General features: G+C 50.9%; 1 protein-coding gene across 1 annotated transcript in view; it reads right to left on the bottom strand.

Annotated features, from left to right (window-relative positions):
• Positions 1-2087: 2087 nt before the first annotated feature.
• Positions 2088-19488, bottom strand: part of Chst3 (carbohydrate sulfotransferase 3) — a 33141-nt gene continuing 15740 nt past the window's right edge. Inside the window, exons 2-3 of the mRNA XM_032888666.1 lie at positions 5223-5469; positions 2088-4143 (exon numbers count right to left, since the gene is read on the bottom strand). Coding sequence (XP_032744557.1) covers positions 2859-4143; positions 5223-5380 — 1443 coding nt within the window. The 5' untranslated portion in view covers positions 5381-5469 and the 3' untranslated portion in view covers positions 2088-2858. The remainder of the gene's footprint in view (positions 4144-5222; positions 5470-19488) is intronic.

Raw genomic sequence — 19488 nt, forward strand, 5'->3', positions numbered from 1 at the left:
GGATTTGGGGATGGGATCAAGCCATCTGGTACCCCTAAGTCCTTCCTACCCCGCTTAGGGCAAGAAATCCCATGGTTTTCAGTGGGGGCATCTTCCAACATGAGGCAGACACTTCTAATGATAGGAAAGAGTGTCACTGTCATAGGCTACCTGGATGCCCTTTGATTTTTGGAGTTGGATCAGCAGTTGTCCCATGCCACCAGCATGGCCACTTTCTCTATCTAGATCCACACTAAAACACAATTCTAACACATCACCAGGCAAGATGCCCAGTAGTTTGCCCCACACTGTCCCTTTCCGGACCTTGAGGATGGCCAAGCCTCTGGGGATGTGTTTCAAGGCTACATCTGCCTGCCCATCCACCCACCTGAACTGCTGTTGTTACAGACACCTGAGCCCCCATATTGTATTTCCTGATCAATAATAGACCCACAGACCCTCTTCAGCATCCTGGGCTTCCATGACCTGGCTCTGTCTCATCTCCTACATGTTCCTTGGGTGTTCCGGTGTGTGTGTGTGTGTGTGTGTGTGTGTGTGTGTGTGTGTGTGTGTGTCCTGTGAATCATCCCTATTATTAATAATAATAACATTATAATTGTACTTCTCGGTTAGGGTACAGTTTTAGGTCCCTGCAAAGAATACTGTCTCTTTGTCCTACAAAATAAATAAAGTCAACTTGCAGTGCACACGACATTGTCAATGTCCTGAGAAGTTCCAAAGGTCCGTGGCGGGGATCTGTCCTTAGAGAGTGGAGAGATGGAGGCCTTGTGCCCCACACCCCATAGGGAAGAAGGAAGGGAACACCCAGCTCAGGCCCTCCCACCCCACTTGCAGTGCAGAGAAGGGACTATGGCCTGGATGATGATCTTGGAGAGAGAGTAACACTCCTGAGCCTGCCCACAACATCCTGTCCTCGTCAAGTATGAAGAACTGGTGTCTCTTTGTCCCCTACACATTTGTTCTTCCATTGTCCAAATCAAGAGTGGAAGCTGGCTTGAGTGAGGGAAGATCACCTATGCTTGGGACCCAGCAGCTGAGCAGGTGGTTAACAAACCCGGCACATGGGGAGTTCGGTCACTGCTGTCCGCACCCATGCTGGGCCCACTTCCAAGCTACACATCCGATGTCTCATGTGGGAACATGCAGGACCCTAGGGGCTCTGCATGACTCCAGTCCTCCTATGGGAAGTCCTCTCTGGTCTGTCCTTTTACCAGGAGCCAGCTGCTCCCTGCTGGCATTAGCCTTCCCTGCTCCTCACACCCAACTGCTTCTGAGTAGTTTTACAGAAATAAAGTCAAATACAGCACCACGCTATAAATAAACTTAAGAACCCAAATAAGATACCTGCCTGTCCTGAGTTCAGCCTATTCTCTTCCCAAAGCCCTAAAGCAGACTCTCTTTTTAGACGCTAGCTGTAGCCATGGCAACCTGAGGGCTGACCTCTGTCAACTAGGAGAGAAATGGCAGGCTGCTGAGGGAAGCTATGTCCTAATGTGACTTTCCCCCGTGGAGCACTCTGAAGTTCTTGGCTAGCCCCAGGGGAGGCCTGGCTAGAGACAGAAGGTCCATGAGCTGTCTTTCACTTCCAGGAGCCGAAGCTAAGCCTGCTGGTTAGGCCTCAGAAAGCCTTCAAAACCAGCCATGCTCCCCAGGAGTGGGTAGGAGAAGCCTTTGGACCATAGTCATATGAAGGCTACCCATGCCATCTCTAAATATTCTGCCTGCCAGCTGGAGCATGTGGATGGGTCCGAGGAGGTAGCCATGACAACCTAAGATGCTCAGCGGTGGCTCAGAGACCATTATTCCTTTTCAGCTCTGGTCAGGGCAAAGTGTCATTGTCCTTGAATATGTGCCCTCTCCACATAATCCTAAAAAATGTGATTTAAGGCTCCTTGTTTAGATACAGAAAAACAAACAAATAAAAAACAACAAAATCACGGTGAGCATAAAGAATAGAGAAGCTTTTCTGTACCAGTGTGTAGTGTGTGTGTGTGTGTGTGTGTGTGTGTGAGAGAGAGAGAGAGAGAGAGAGAGAGAGAGAGAGAGAGAGAGAGAGAGAGGAGAGGAGGGATGTTTTTATGACGCTTTTTTGTTTCTCTCGGTGCTGCACATATGTGGATGCCTCACCTTCCCTTATATTTGTAGTGCTGGGAATCATACCCAGAGCCCTAGGCATGCGAGGCAAGGGCTTTACCACCGAGCCATCCCCCAGCCTTGTCTGTTTTACATGCACTTTGTGTGTCTTGTTCTACACAGGCTGATGATATTCATGACAAGTTAGAACAGCTACTCGGACCATTTTCTATCAGCTGGTAAACAGCCATTGTTCCCTGAGGAACTTCAAATGCCCCCTTCCTCACCCTAGGCTGTCCTCCTCCTCCTTCCCAGGACTTGGCCAGGCTTCTCTGACTCAGAGCGGAAGAGGTTAACACTTATTACAGTAGGAGGTCTCAGCGACTGGAGAAGGCCTAAGCCCCTTCTGGCTGTTAAACACTTGGACTCTGGCCCACAGAGCCCACAGGCCTTTATGTGCTTCGTGTATGTTTATGTGACTGTGTAAGGAGCCAGGGAGGCGTGTCCACACCACAGGAACCTACCTGGGCCTGCTGGGGACACTGCACCACTAAGGAGACAGGGTCCTGCTGTCCTTAGAGGGGCCCCAAGGCCCTAGCTGCGCTGGGGAATTGAGCTGGCAGGGAGCCTAGTGCTATAGCCAGGGGTGTATCCTATCACCTCTCCTATCACAGCTCCCCCATTTGACTCTCTGCCAGGGCTGTGTCTCACTGCCAGGCTGGGTGTGAGGGAAGCAGGGCCAGCCTTTCATAAGAAGGGGTTCCAAGGGTCCTGAACAACCCCTACTACGTGACCCAGAAGGTGCCCCGCTCCTCCAGCAGGCTGATGGAGCGGTTGGTGAGTGAGGCGGCATCCTTTGCCAACTTGTAGCCGAAGAGGTGCATGGCCGGGCCGCAGACAGCCTGCACCACCTGTGCCAGCTTGAAGGGCATGCTGAAGCGCCACTTCTCAAACTGCTCCGAGGAGTTCTTCTGAGTGGAGTAGACGTCGCTGCTGTCGCGCGCCGCCTGCGTGTTCTTCTGGATCCAGTCCTCCACCTGCGGGGTCAAGGGGATGCCTGCGAAGCGATACATCTCTCGGGCCTTCTGTAGTGGCCTGCGTGCCACATCCTCGTAGCGCACCAGCATGTAGCGACCGCGCAGCCAGGCTGGCTGCCGCAAGCCCAGCTCTGCAGACAGCCGGATGTTCTCACAGTTGCCCCGCAACCGCTGCACCTCATTCTCGCTCAGCTGGTCCTGGCCCTCGGACAGCCACTTCTTCCAGCTCTCATACTTGCCCGCAAAGGCCACCATGCGTGAAGCCAGCACGGCCCGGGGGTCGCGCACCAGCTGGATGACTCGCAGGTCCAGCCTTGGGTCCTCAGCCAGAGGCTGCAGGAACTCCAGCTGACGGATGCGCACGACCTTGAGGGCCATGTGGTCCTTGCGGCGGCAGGCCTCGGCCGCCAAGGTCACGTTGAGTGGCCCGCAGTGACGGTTCCTGCAGTGGTACTTCTCGAAGACCTTCTTGACGAAGGGCGTGCACACCGGATCCTCGCAGAGCGAGCGGCTGGATCCCCGGCGGAACAGGAACTGAGTCAAGTGGTCCTCGGGCGGAGGGGTGATGAAGGGCTCCAGCACATACAGGTCACACAGCAATAGCTGCTTGAGGACATCGCGGTAGACCAACGCTGAACCCGCCGCGCTGGCACCTCCCTGCTGGAAGAACACGGTGCGCTCGATGTGCCACAGTGGCTCAAAGAGGTAAAAGATATTGCCCTGCTGGTTGAAGAACTCGCCCACGAATGAGGAGCCGGTGCGGGTGGTGGCCATGAGGAGCACGTGGCGCCGGGTCCCTGCTCCAGCCTGCTGGGATGGCGTCTCTGCCAAAGCCTCCTGGCCCTGGGCCTCCATTGCTGGCGCTAAGCCCAGCTGCAGGCTCAAGTTGTGCAGGCGGCTCCGCAGATGGGAGAAGGTGGAATCCAGCTCGCTCAGGGACAAGAGAGACGCGTTTTCCGATAAGAGCAGGGCTGGGTCGGTGCTGTTGGCATCTGCCACAAACTGAGGGATCTGCTTCAGCTTGTCGGAGACCCTGGGGGCGGGGTTAAAAAGGGACAGCGTCTGTGACTGATTTGGGAAGTCATCTCCCATACTAGGCTAAGCAGTCTTAGCTGCGGCTCTCCAAAGCAGGCCTAGAGGCTAAGGTTTCTTTGGCACAAACCCAGGAGCGATTCAGTGGGAGAAGCTATGCGACATAGGCTCACTTTCGCTAGAGAACTGGGGTTCTTCACTCTCCCGCGTGTCTGCCTCATCTGGGGCAAGTCAGTAGCAGCTTTCAGGAAAGCCACGCGGTGTGCAGCAGGCATGAGCGGAATCGTTGGCAGTCCTTCATCCTCCTTGGCTGAGGATGTTATGCAGGGCCACACATCTGGGAGATCAGGATTAAGAAATGGTTCTGTAGGCTGGAGAGATGGCTCAGAGGTTAAGAGCACCGACTGCTCTACCAGAGGCCCTGAGTTCAATTCCCAGCAACCACATGATGGCTCACAACCCTGGATCTGATGTCCTTTTCTGACCCGCAGGCATACATGCAGGTAGAACACTATATATAATAAATAAATAAATCTTTTTAAAAATGTACTAAAAAGAAATGGTTCTGTGTCCAGCAGGTCCACCCCACATAGTACCTGCTAAGTCAAGGAGTATGCAGTCTATCTGAGGGTCACTCCCTTGGGGTTGAATGATAAACTATCTGGGTACCTACCCATGATGGCCCCACCCACCAGAGTGGCCACACCAGACTCCTCCTTCCCGTGGGTTCACCTCTACTCATGATATCAAGACTTGCAGAGGGGAGAGAATAATAAGTGAAGTAGCCATACCAGCAAGTACCAAACATCACCTATGTGGCAGGCCATGGGCAAGCTGTGGTTTATAGTTCTGCATTTACCTTCTCAACAAGACGGGCCCATCACCAGTCACCGACTAGAAAGGCCGCCTCAACAAAGGGAAGTGTTTCGCCTAAGCACTTGCATTTGAGAAGGGACGGTGTGGAGGTGCCAGCCTGGCTGCCCAAGTCTCACTCCTGATGACCTCTTGTAGAAGGGATGTCCTTCTTGATCCTTTGAAAACCCTAGTGTCACCTCTGACCTCACCTCTCATATTCCTTACCTGGATATGATTTTATTTTCCTTTTCAATGAAGATAAAAACTATGACCACAAATGCCAGGAACAGGACATATCTGCCTCGAATCTTCAGGCTGTGCACAAGGTCCCGGCAATCCTGAGGCAAAGCGAGTCCTTTCTCCATGGGGACAGGGGGCGCCATGGAAGCTCCTGAGTCTGGCTGCAGGCACTCAGCTCAGGAGCAGAGCTTGGGACCCAACCTGTCCTCTTCAGGTGGGAGACACCTTCATCCTGTGAAGAGACAGGTACTCAGAACATGCTTGTTCATACACAGGGAACATAAAACTTTTGAAGAGAGACCTCAGGCCCACTCTCAGAACCTAAGTCTCCACCTCTCTTTTGAGATAGGGTCTCTTGTGTAGTCCAGGCCACGCTGGACCTCTTTATCCCCCCACCCAACCTCCTAGAGGATCACAGGTGCAGTTTACCACACCAGTTGGGGTTTCTTTAATAGATCACATCCCAGCATTCTGGAGGTAGGACAGGAGGATCAGGAGTTCGAGGCCAGCTTTAGCTAGATGGTATACTTTAGACCAGCCTTTTGACTCTGTCTCAAACAAACACCAAAAACAGAGTCTGGAGAGATGGTTCAGTGGTTAAGAACACTCGATACCTTTGCGGAGGACTCAGGTTCAGCTCCCAGCACCCAAACAGCAGTTCGCAGCCATCTATAACTCCATTTCTAGGGAATCTGATGCTCACAGACACTGCATGCATGTGACGCACAGACATACAAGCAGGCAGAACGCTCACACGCATGAAATAAATATTTCTTAAAAGTCCTACGGTAAACAAAAAGCATTGCATCTAGTAGCTGTTACGCTATCCAATAAACTTTGCTTGTTTTCCCTTAGAAACAAATAAACAAAACAAACAGCTATAGGAGGTGGTGCTGATGCTAAGGTCCTGTTCCCCAATTGGTTCTTGATTGATCAATAAAAGTGCCAGGGGTCAATTGCAGGGTGGAAGGAAAGAGGAAGGACTTCCAGGTCCCCGCAGGCAGGCTAAGAGACACAGGAATAGGAAGAGAGATTTCACCATGCTTTGGAGGAAGAAAAGGTAACCAGCCATGTGAGACCTCAGGTGGAGTGACCATAGGCCGCTCCTCCAGGCGGGAGATTAGAAGTGCAGCTAAGCTAAGGGCAGATTAAGAGGTGCTGAGCTAAGAGTATCGGGAAGGGCACGCTAGTCGTGGGAGATTAGAAGCGCCCAGCAATTGAGCCAATAAGGTAGGTTGAAAATATGTGTGCGTGTGGTGTGTGTGTGTGTGTGTGTGTGTGTGTGTGTGTGTGTGTGTGTGTGTGTGTGTGTGTGTGTGTGTGTGTGGGGTGTGTGTGTGTGTGTGTGTGTGTGTGGGTGGGTGGGTGTGTGTGTGTGTGTGTGGGTGTGTGTGTGTGTGTGTGTGTGTGTGTGTGTGTGTGTGTGTGTGTGTGTGTGTGTGTGTGTGTGTGTGTGTGTGTGTGTGTGTGTGTGTGTGTGTGTGTGTGTGTGTGTGTGTGTGTGTGTGCGTGTGTGTGTGTGCGTGTGTGCGTGCGTGTGTGCGTGTGTGCGTGTGTGCGTGTGTGTGTGTGTGTGTGTGTGTGTGTGCGTGTGTGTGTGTGCGTGTGTGTGCGTGTGTGTGTGTGTGTGTGTGTGTGTGTGCGTGTGTGTGTGTGTGTGTGTGTGTGTGTGTGTGTGTGTGTGTGTGTGTGTGTGTGTGTGTGCGTGTGTGTGTGTGGGTGTGTGTGTGTGTGTGTGTGTGTGTGTGTGTGTGTGTTTTCATCCACAGATCTGAGGGAATCTGGGTGGGGCTGATAGCGTGGTCTGCCTGGAGCTTAAAGCAGGGTAGCAAAAAATACATGAAACAGCAATAAAACACCCAAAATGCTAGCAAGGAACCAGGACATGACAGTACAGACCTGTAATCCCAGCACCTGGGAAACTGGGACAGAAATATCTTTTTAAGTTCAATGCTAGTTTGAGCTACAGAGTTCTGATGAGCTAGAACGAGACCTGATGAATGAATGAGTGAAGGAATGAATGAATAAATAGATGAATGAATGACAAATCCCTTTATCTATCATTTCCCAGAGTTTCTCTGTTGACCTCACAGGTTAAAGGCATGCACCGTCAAGCATCACACTGAGTATTTACATCAAGGAAAACTTAAGTGGTCGCTGGTCGCTGCTGTTAAAACAGAACCACAGAGCTGCAGAACCCTGGTTGCTAATGACATCACAGCTACCAGTGTCACGTGTGGTGGTGATAGTGCAAAGTAACCTGAGCCACCTGCCACACAAAAGCACAGGGCTGGGACTGTGACTCACTTGGTAGTGTTTGCCTAGCACAAGGCCCTGGGTTTGATCCCTGGCGCCGCATAGAAACGGAAGCGGAGAACACATACGGGCAATCCCAGCGTACTCAGGAGGGGCCAGGAGGCTCAGAAGTTCACGGCTATCCTTAGTTACATGAGGCACAGTGTGCTGTGCAGGGAGAGCCTATTGGTCTTGTGTTTCGGAGTCTCTGGGTTCTACAAAGATGCTTTTCGCTCCTGAGTTCAGAACCTTTGGCAAGATTTTTCGATTTGATGGGAACTTATGGCCATAAATCTGTAATCCTAGCTACTCAGCTGGCAGAGGCAAGAAGATTGATTGCAAGTTCAAGACCTTCTAGGGCAACTTAGTTAGACTGTGGCTCAAAAAAAAAAAAAAAAAAAAGTACAAAGAATGAAGCCCCGTATCATAGTGAGTACCCGGCATGCTGGGGCCTCAGGCTCAGTCCTAGGCACACAGTCAGGTTTAGGAGTTGGGCTCCTTGGATGACGAGCTTCTAACCCTTCTTCCCCTCCCCCCTCTTCCAGTGGCCTTTTCTATTTTGAAGTCATTAGCCCAACCTCCTCTCCCTTACAGCAATGCAGGGTTCTGCCAGGAAGAAGGAAGACTGGACACTGGCATTGCGTGAGCAGACTGGCAGCTCCTTCATGAATCCCTAGTAGGATGTCCCCTCTGCAGCCTTGGAAGCCCCAAGGCCAGGTGACTAGCCAGGAGAGGGAGGAATGTGTGAGGAGAGTCCAACGCCAGGAGTTTACAGGGTTGAAGAAGAGGCCTAGACTGGGACTCACTCAGCGAAGACTCAGGCAGAGCTTGCCCTGAAGGATGCCCTGTGTAAGAAGTGGATTATAACATGGCTGAAACTCCATGCTATCTCCCTTCCAGGACTGAGAAGCCTATACTGGTCCTGTGATCCTTTCGTGACTGGAAATCTCTGCTGCCTCTTCCCTTGATGGCCTTCCCAGCATCCTCTACTCCATGGCTCTCAACGCCCTCTTACCCCTGTCATGGTGTCACTAAAGGCCAACCTGCTAGCATGTCCTTGTCAGTGATGAAAGACGCCAGGATCACAGGCCCAGTCCAGCTCTGCCTGGCACAGCTGGTCATGGGACAGGACTCGCCATCAGCTGGACCAGCTCTCTGCCTGCTAGGTACAAACACCAGGGGCAGTAAGAGAAGATGGCTGGCCCAGTTCCTCCATGGAAGCTTCCATTTGGTGAGGACCACTGTGCGATGTTGAGAGCCACCCCGAGGGAGGAGCAATGGGTGTCAGCTGGGCAACATTGTCATACACCACTCACGGCAATCAGCCGCATAGTTCTCAAAAGGATCATCCTCCTGCCTCATACTTCTCCCTGGCCTTGGTGTCTCAGTCCTCTTCTTCTGCAATGTCCTTTTCTTCCTTAAACAACACCCTCAGTCACCTTCAGTGAGAGAGAGGGCCTTGCTACATTTCAACCTGGGGACTACATGGGCATGTCTCTCCCTTCCTCAGCCGGTCTCTCTTCCCCTCCTGCACTCAGGTCATTCTCTGCTCAAGCTTCCTCTGGGATCACCTGGGGGTGCACTCCTCCCTCCCTCTCTGTTCTCTCCTTAGGTGATGGTGGCCTCCATTTCACGAATCTCACTCCTCTGTTCTGCACAGCTAACTCTTCTGGTCCACGTTCCTCTCCCAAACTCTTCCCGCCTCCAACACACAGGGGCCTACGAGGGCCTAAACCCAGCTAAGTGGATGCGGTCGAGGCCTGAGGAGCTTCCCAGACACCCAGCCCAGTACTCCGGGTGACTCTGGCGGCTAAAGACCCTTTGTGCACAACTCAGAGCAGAGCACAAGCCCTCCAAGGCCCCGGGAGTGGGAGCCACACCTCACTCCCAGCTTCTGTGGGCATCATCTGGCCCCAGTCCTTCCCACTACTCCCCGCCTGGGGGCGCATCCTTGCTGGTCCTCACCGGAATTCGTTCTATTTAACATGGACCCCCAAGATCATTCTTCCTCCAGGAAAGCCCAGAGAAGTCAGAAATCCCTATTCCTCCTGTGCTGACTTAGCCTCCAGAGCTCCAAGTCCTTCCCTGACCACCGCCATCACTTTCTTTTTTTCGTGTGCTTTATTTCTTTCCTGGATGCAAACGTTCTTTTCCAGCGGGACAAAGATTTTGTATTCCAGGTGGGACTGGATAGAAGGACAGGAAAGCCAAGGGGATGTGGGAAGTGGAAAAGGCCCCTCCCCCACAGGATCTAACTTAGGTTCCTCATTCACACAACTGACAAAATCAGTAGAGATTGCTACAGGGGCAAGGCTCGCCTCAAGATATCTCAATGTGTTGTTCATCACTCATAAGTAACAAGTGAGCCGTGCTCGCTGAGGAACACGGCTGCAGACCTTTGTAACTTACCACAGACCCCAGCAAAGCGCCTCATTAACACAATTCATTTCACTAAACAAATGAAAACTGTTTAAATTAAAAAAAAAAAAATGCCAGGCAGGCTGGAGAGATGGCTCAGTGGTTAAGAGCACTGACTGCTCTTCCAGAGGTCCTGAGTTCAATTCCCAGCGACCACATGGTGACCCAGAGTCATCTATGATGTGATCTAATGCCCTCTTCTGGTGTTTCTGAAGACAGCTACAGTGTACTTATGTATAATAAATAAATAAATCTTTTTAAAAAAAATGCCAGGCATGGTGGCACACATTTTTAAGCCCAGCATTCAGGAGGCAAAGACAGGTGGATCTCTGAGTTCAAGGCCAGCCTGGTCTACTGAATTAATTCGAGGACAGCCAGGGTTACACAGAGAAACCCAGTGTCAAAAAAGCCAATAATAATAATATTGCTCAGGCATTCTAGGTTAATAGGCAGCACCAGGGAAAGGAGAATATTCACTAGCTCCATGTGTAAGTGAGCCACGAGGGAGAGACGCCCTGGGAACCCGCACTGGGCATGTGCTAGAATGCGGGATATGGACCAAGGGCAAAGCGATTTTTCATTTCTTGGGGACTTTCACACAAGCTCCTCACAGCTGTGTGCTCGTGAGGGGGAGGGGTGGGAAAGCCCCCACGGCAACTGGTGGTTCAGAAAGGGAGGGAGGCAGCTGAGGTGGGTGAGCCTTGCCAAGCAGGGCATCAGCTGCCCTTCCCTCCTCCCTGCTCAGGGGTCTTCCTGCACGGGCCTCTCCCATGACTTGGCAAACTGCCTCACTGGAGAGCTGCCTCACATTTGGACTGCCTCCAGCGGGGTTCTTCCACTGAGGCCCCTGAAGGATGGCAGTTCAGCCTCTGTCCTTCTGGAGCGAAGGACACTGGGAGGGAAGGTCCGATAAGGGGCTGGGGCTTGCCAGACATTGCATCAAGCGCCAAGATTTCACTCCCCTCTCTCTGGGACCAGAGTGTAGCAGGAAACAGCCTCAGCTGTTACATGCCTGTGTACACAGCTTCTTCAAGTAGGAAAAAAGGGCTCCGCAGGGCTCCACAGAGCTCCTCAGGGCTCCATAGGCAGAGAGAGACGATCAGGCTGCTGTGGGAAAGTTGTGAATCCACTCATGGAGGTCAGAAGGCTGATCCCTCTGTGTCACCCAATTGAAAGTGGGGCGGGTGGGGGGTGTGTCTGTGAAAGCTGTTCCTCAATCCCTAGACAGCAGAGGGGAGGGTGTAGCCTGGGACTCTGCCGTTTCTTTCAGTCAATCAGGACAAGAAAAGAAGTTACTTGTTTCTGCTAAGTTGGGTTTTTCTATGCGTTGACCTGTTCAGGCTAGACCCTATTTCACAGAGAAGCGTCTAGAGATGGCCCGGGAAGGGCACACCCCTCCCCACCATACCCCAGTATCATGAAGTTCTGACAGGACAGCATATGCTCAGAGGATGCTGGTGGCTAAGTGAAGGGAGAAGAGGGACAGGGAAGGAGGGTGTGAGGGCAGGTCTGCCTCGTGCCCGCCATTCAGCATCATGGTACTGAAGCATCCCAGCATCCCAGCACCTCAGCAACCTAGCATCCTGGGGCTCTGGCTTCCTTCTCTAAAACAAACACATTTCCCAGTACAGTTCATCATCCTGTAATCCCAGAACTTAGGAAGGCAAGATGACCAGGAGGCCAAGTTCATGCCCTCATACACACAGACACACACACAGACACACAGACACACAAACACAGATACACACACACAGACACACACAGACACACAGACACACACAGACACACAGACACACACAGACACACAGACACACACAGACACAAACACAGACACACACACACAAACACAGATACACACACACAGACACACACACACAGACACACACAGACATACACACAGACACGACACACACACACAGACACACACACAGACACACACACAGACACACATATGCACACACAAAATAAAATTTTTAAAAAAGACGAACACAATGAAGGAATCCATCTACAGCTTCTGTCTGTGTCCAGCTACAGCCAAGACTCAATCGGTCCAAGGCAAAGGTGCCCATGTACTTATAAGGAGGAGGAGTCCACCCGAGCCACAGTGGACTATGGAGTTGAGGGCTAGGCTGATGGAGCTATGGGATAACCTTGGCAACACCAGCCCAAGGCACTCCTTAGCCTTTCATGCCTGGAAAGCACTCTTTATCTACCCCACTGGAGAGTCACAGTTGCTTGAAATGCAAGTCCCCTGCCAGGCCCCACTAGGCCTAGTAACCTAGTAACCTGCTACTCGCTAGCCAGCACCATACGGTGACTGGTGTCCGGGCTGCCTTCAGCCACACAGAGCAGGCAGCCTGGGGAACAGTCTGCTCCATTCAAAACTGACCTGGACACCAGCCAGGCAAAGCAATGAAATGTCCCACTAGAGGGAACTGACCACCCCCCACCCACGGGCTCAAAACGCTGAGGCAGCTACAGAAATGCTGTAAGGGACAATTCTCACGCCTTTCTACGGAGTTAGTATTTGGACAACCACACGCCTGCACGGGATCCTAGGAGTGCTATGAGGAGCGCAGGACTGGGCTGGGAGTAGGTAGGGCTCAGTAGGTAGCGCTTGCCTAACACGCATGAGGCCCGGAGTTCCACCCAGAGCGCGCTCTACATCGTGGCACACACGGGCGATTGTAAGACTCAGAAGGTGGAGGCAGGAGGATGAAAAGCTTAAGGCTATCCTCGGGCGACACAGTGAATTTGATGCTGGCCTGGGAGACTTTATAAACAAAACAAAGAAGGAAAAACAGCTAAACAAACAAAGGATGCAGGCGTGGGGTGCGGTGGTGCCATTTGTAGTACCTGCTACCCAAGAAGCTGAGGCAGGGGGATCACTCACCTATGTACAGAGCATCAGCCTGGAAAGATAAAGGCGATTCTGGAGACGGACGGCGGTGACGGCATTTATAGCCAGGAAACTGGCCATTTAAAGTGGTGGCTGTTCATATTAAAAGATATATCTAGGGGTTGGGGATTTAGCTCAGTGGTAGAGCGCTTGCCTAGCAAGCGCAAGGCCCTGGGTTCAGTCCTCAGCTCCGAAAAAAAAAAAAAAGATATATCTATTTTATTTCATCTGTATGTATGAATGTTTTGCTTCCAAGTGTCTGTGCGTGTCTGATACCTGCAGAGGTTGGAAGAGAGCGTCTGACTCCCTGGAACTGGAGTTGCAGATGCTTGTGAGTTGCTGTGTGGGTAATAAGAACTGAAGAGCCCTTAACCACTGAGCCATCTCTTTTGTGCACACCCCCGAGCGGTGAGCTTTATGCCACACTATTCGGTTGTTGGTTTACTAAAAACTCCTATGGGCAAAAGGGTAAGGAAAACAACCCTGGGAGGGCCCCTGTTCTTTCTCAGATGGCGGTTGTGTCCTCTGGAGTCCCACAGCAGCAAGCATAGCTCCTGGTATGTAGCTGGGCTCAGCAAGTCTCTGTGGAATAAATGAATGGACTTCTATTGCGTCTAGAATGTCAGGTCTGGCTCTTGGTACCCATCTGTCCTCCCCAGGGCTGTCAGAGAACGGGGCACCTATAAGATGCCTGACTTGGACCTGGGAATGTAGTTCAGCCGGCATAGTGCCCAATGTGCAAGAAGGTTCTACCCCTGGCACCTCATAAACCCAGATGTGGCTGTACACAGCTGCAATTCTAGCATCGGGAAGTGGAAGCAGGAGGAATAGAAAGTCAAAGTCGGGGTTGGGGATTTAGCTCAGTGGTAGAGCGCTTGCCTAGGAAGCACAAGGCCCTGGGTTCGGTCCCCAGCTCTGAAAAAAAAAAAAAAAGAAAGTCAAAGTCATCCAGCCTGGGCTACATGGGATGCTGGGTTTTGTTTGTTTCTTTTGGATTTTTTTTGTTTTGTTCTGATTTTGATTTTTGGTGTTTTTCCATTTTTATTACTTTTTTTTTGGTGTTTTGTTTTGTCTTCTAAAAAAGTCTTGATTTATACTTTCTTGAAAGGAGACTATCAATATAAAACTCGATGAAAATGCTCATGCTAGGACACTGAACCAAAAAGACCTGAGGGCACACAAGCGCCACAGTTACGGTCTGTTTGTTTGTTTTACTAAAAGTCATAATGAATGTCATCTGAAATCCTGAGAGGCTGAGGCAGGAAGATTTCTGATAATTTAAGCTACACGGTGAGATCTTATGTCAAAGTAGACATAGTGTATCATTGAGCCCAGAGAGAGAGAGAGAGAGAGAGAGAGAGAGAGAGAGAGAGAGAGAGAGAGAGAGATGCTGTGGATGCTTTGTGCTTCTTGCTTTTGCTTGCTGTTTGGGTGCAGGGCTAGTTCACCAAGGGTGACCTGGAAGACAGAGCCCATTTGGTCTCCCGGCCTTAGATGACTCCTTCTAGTTTGCAAACCAATGTTTCCCATCCTTTAGTTTGGCATCTGGCTGTGAGACACCATGCTGTGACACCAGACAAAATCCCACCTGTCCTCTAGCCCCTGTAGGCAAAGTTGTCATCCAAGACCATGCCCCTGCACACCAGCTCCAAGCCTTTAAACCCGTAAGGTCCTCACAGTCATATGAACCTCAGGGTTAAGAACGGTCCCAGCCCAGATGTTTGCAGAAGTTGAGACAGAACACCAGGGAACAAGAGGTTCCCTTTCTCCCTCCCCTTATCGTAATCTGACTCCTCTCCTCACTCAGTGTATGTGTCCCCGAAGGAGAGACACAGTGGAAGGAGACGGTGACTGGGAACATCAGGGAAGAGCGTGGCCACGCCAGGCCACAGTGCAGCTGGCAGAGATCTTGACGCGTCTAATTTTATATTGCTGCTCACATGCCTTTGTATGCTTTTATGAACAGCAGCCAACATTTTTTAAAAAGTCTTGAGGCTTTCCCACAAATGGATATTTGGGTTTGAGGACATCTGGGGGCAAAGCCGCCGGGGGTGTGTTGATCGTGAACACAGTGTGCTCTGGGTACCACGGCAGAGCACGGTGGCTTGTGGCTGCTTGAGGAAACATAGGAGGGAAAATCGGAGCCACATTTGTATCACTCAGGCTGAGGTCCAGCGAGCCCAACCATAGCTGTCTACCAACGAAAAGTCCGAGAATCCAGTAGCTGTTCGGTCCACGAGGCTGGGTGTCTAGTTCTCACCAGAATCCTGAAGAAGTGCTCTAATGCCTGTGAAGGAAGGTATGGACTTGTTGGCGAGGGCGAGAATAAGCCAGAGAAGAAGCTTCCTTCTTCTGCACCCTTTACATAGGCTGCCTCCAGAAGGTGTGGCCCAGATTAAAGGTGGATATTGCCACCTCAAAGTCCAGATGGTTTAATTAGGACAAATCATTCCAGATATTAGTCAAAGTTGACACAACGCTCCGTGACATTTCTTCACATGGCTGGCGAAGAACAAGACATCCTGGAGTATGTGCTGGGATGTAAGTTCCAGGAAACCCTCTGACACAGCTACAGCATTCCCCCGAGTGCCTGTGTGCCCCCTCCCCACAGCCCGGCCTTGCTGGCAATGAGGTGATGACCATGTGGCTGGTTCCGGTCTGTGGGATGTGGGAGAAAGTGATGGAACCACTTCAAGGCCTGGTCCTTAAAATGTTTCCCCACATTCCCCAGGGACCGTGCTGAATGGGCAGCCACAGTTCCGATGGGCTTAGCTCAAGATAGAAGCATGCTGACTATGGGAGAGCCAAAGGGGGTATATGAGAAAAATAAGCTTTCGCACAAAAATGTACTGAGATCTGGGGTCTGACTGTTTCAGCAACAGAGCCTGTCCCTCTCCTGGGTAACAGAAAGGATTCTCTCAGATGGGTGTGGTGGTGAACACATTTAATCTCAGCACTGGAGAGACAGAAGCAGGTGGGTCTCTGTGAGCTCTGGGCCAGCCTGTTCTACACAGTAAGTTCCAGGACAGCAAAGGCTACACAGAGAAAGCCTGCCTTGAAAAGAAGGAAAAAGAAAGGATCCTCTCACAGTGCTGATGGGGGTATCCTTTTTGAAGGATTATTTGGCCAAAACATCATAATTTACGTTGTTGTGGTTGTTGTTGTTGTTGTTGTTGTTGTTGTTGTTGTGGTGGTGGTGGTGGTGGTGGTGGTGGTGGTGTCAAGGTCTCATACATTCCATACTTGTCGAAACCCCCACACTGGGTACTGAATCCAGGCAAGCATTGTATGACTGAGCTGCATCCCCAACCCTGTTACTTCTTGAGACAGTTTGTCACAGCTTAGGCTGCTCCGGACCGCCACAGGTTCCAATGTACATAGTCTTTGCTTCCGCATAAACGTTGGCGCTCTTCCAAAGTTCTTACGTTAAAGTTGAATTCCCAGTGGTGTGCTGGTGTTAGAGGTGACACCTTCAGAAAGTGACTGGAGTGGTAGGTCAAGAGGGTAGGGTCCTTGTGAATAGAATTAGTGTCCTTGTAAACGAGGTGTGAGGGAACTTAGTCATCCCTTCCACCCTGTGAGGACATGGCATGAAGGCTCTATCTTGGATGTAGAGAACGAGCCTTTTATTACACGCCGAATGTGCTGGCACGTTGGTTTAAAAATTTCCAACCTCCAGAACCACGTTTGACAGCTTTCTCTTATTAGTAGATCTCCCAGGCAATGGCACTATGTTAGCGCCTCAACAGACTAAGACACTGTCTGGCTCAGCAATTCCAAGTCTAAGAGTTAACGCGCACCACCCTCATACAGGTGACAATAAGGATACATGTGGCCAGGTGGTGTGGTACATGGCTTTAATCCTAGAACTCAGGAGGCAGAGGCAGACAGATGGCTGAGTTGGAGCTCAGCCTGCTCTACTGGTCTATGGAGAGTGAGTTTTAGCCATAGCTACACAGAGACACACTGTCTCAAGGAAAGAAAGAGGGAGAGGGAGAAAGAGACAGAGAGGGAGGAGAGGGGGAGAGAGAGGGGGAGAGAGAGGGGGAGAGAGGGGGCAGGGAGAGGAGAGAGGAGGAAGAGGAGGAGGAGGAGGGGAGAGAGAGAGAGAGAGAGAGAGAGAGAGAGAGAGAGAGTATATTAATTACAAACATTCTCTGCTTTCTGCTTCTTGATGGCAGATGCATGTGACTGCCCGTCTGATGCCCCCGTTGCCATGCCTTCCCTGCTAGGAGAGACTGTCGCTGGAGTTGTAAAAGCTGACAACCTCCCCAAGTCCTTAGGTGACTTCTGTCAGATATTTTGTCTCTGCACTGAGACAAAAAAAATGGTGACCCTAAGTTCTAGCAAAGTGCACATGAGGATCCAGCTGCTTGTCGGTCTAGACAAATGTCGGCCAGAGCCTGTCTGTTCTACGGCACCACACTGGCTTGCATTCCTCCATATAGTTCTCCCAGCTGGGCAGCAATTTACTGCAGGACAGGGATGCTAGCTGACTCATGCTGGCTATTCTTAACCAATCCAAACAATCCTTATATAACCGTGGCAGTCACTCTTTCTGGTCAAGGTTTGATGTTATTATTTTTACCATTATTTGGTTCAGATATGGCTAGACATACACATGGCCCCAGCCAGACAGTTTAAAGCTTCTCAGCTAGGAGGACAAGTAAATTTCAACTCCTTTCTGAGGCTGACTGGTTGGAAAAGGTTTCCTGCAGAGCTGTATTTGAACAGGTACATCTCACTGTGAGAAAGAAATCGCAATCGATTGGTGATGTCTGCACAGGTGGAGGAGACGCATCATGTTGCGGATGTGTAGAGCCTGCTCTGGAGTTCTGGGTTTCAATCCCGATAGCATCTAGGGAGCTTAAAAGAACCCCTGATGGCCACATCCCACCTCCTGAGATTTATTGGGCATCAGGACTGCTAAAGTGTCCTTAGATGGTTCTAACTTAGGGTTAGTAAAGACTAAGAGATGCTATATCTAAGAGCATCAAAGCACACTAGCACCGGACATCCAGGAGATGACAGAAGCTGCCAGCTCCTACGTGCTACACACTAGCTCACCAGCAAGGCCATACTAATCTTTCCCTTTTGACTCGGGGTCTTACTATTAAGTCCAGATCTGAACTCCCATAAGTCTTTCTGCCTCAACTTCCCCCATGCTGGGATTACAAGTAAGCACCATGATGTCTCTGGCTGACCAAACACAGAAGACAGAAAAAAATAGGTCAGTGTTGCCTAGGACCAAGTGCTTGGAAAACTGCAAGTGTAGGACTCATTCAAAACCAGTTCTGGAGCTCGACATGAGCAGAGCTGACAGTGCTAGCTTAGCACTCACAAATATGCCTGAGTTTGATGCATAGCTCTGAGTGTCTTCTGCAGCTAAGTCTCCCTCTGTCTCCCTTTTATAAGGACACTTGTGATTCTATTTGGAGACACCCAGTTAATTCAGGGCACCCTGCCACCACCCCTAAATCCTCAACAACATCCATAAAACTTCTTCTACCATGTAATATAACATATCCACAGAGGTTCAAATATGGACATAAATATGTGAGGTTGAGGATTTCATATCTGGCCTTCCACAAACACATAGCTCTTTAAGTGGGGTACTACAGTGACCTGTTAGCGTGGTTGGGAGGCCCAGGGATGCTTAATCCCAGCTGAGTATAAGAATCCCAGCTGGTAAACCTAAAACTATCAGTGCCCTGAAGGTCCACTGAGAGGAAGGGTGGGCATCAGCTCTCTGTAGCCTGTGGGGCTGCCAAAGTGAGCTAACTGTAAAAGCTCTAAATCCAAGAGGGGAGCTATTCTTGCTGTCCCCGTTAACCGTTAACCTATAGCTATTCAGCAGCAACTTTCAGGGCCCAGGGGTCTGACAATGGATACTTGTTGATGTAAGTGAACTGAATCATTCTGGGAGCCACCCCAGAGGGTCCCTGGGATGGATGGGAAGGGTCAGCGCCCAAGAAGAAAGAAGAAAGAGGTCCTGTGGGCAGACAGAGACTAAAGGCTGTGAGTTAAGCTCACACCCAGCATTGACTGCTTGGGGTGGGGGCGGGGCAGGCATCCTTTCTCCTCCCCAAAGTCCAATAGGAGTGAGGGGACCCCATCTAGCCATCAAGGGGCCATTGTTACTGGAACAGAGGAGGCTCTGTGCCCACTTAACACTCTGCTCCTAGCTGAGCAGCTCCCAGCTGAGCTGGCTGTTAGCTTAGGAAAAAAAGGCTAGGGAGGGGCTCAGGGGAACCAAGACTATCCAGGATGACCAGTGTCAGAAGGACAGATGTCTAGGAAGCAGACTCACTGTAGCACCAGGGAAGCTCTCTAGGTAAAACTGGAAAGTCAACGATGGCTGGTGAACCCCAGCAGACCCCAGCAGAACTAGAGGGAGCACCACCCACTGGGTAGTCACGCCTGACCTACCATTTCCCCCTAGGAAAATAGAAACTTGAAATCACTGAGTAAATGGTGCCTTTCATAGCCTCTAGAAGAAGTGTTTTCACAAGGCTGGGAAGGTTTTGTGTTCTGTGGGACTGGGATTCGAGAGGCAGGTTTTTCAGCTACGGCCGAGCACAAGCGTCTCTTTGCTTAGACATGCCACCCTCTGTATAAACGGTGTAAGCTAGATCTTAG

The sequence above is a fragment of the Rattus rattus genome, chromosome 18 (genome assembly GCF_011064425.1).
Source record: "Rattus rattus isolate New Zealand chromosome 18, Rrattus_CSIRO_v1, whole genome shotgun sequence".
NCBI classification, from domain to species: Eukaryota; Metazoa; Chordata; class Mammalia; order Rodentia; family Muridae; genus Rattus; species Rattus rattus.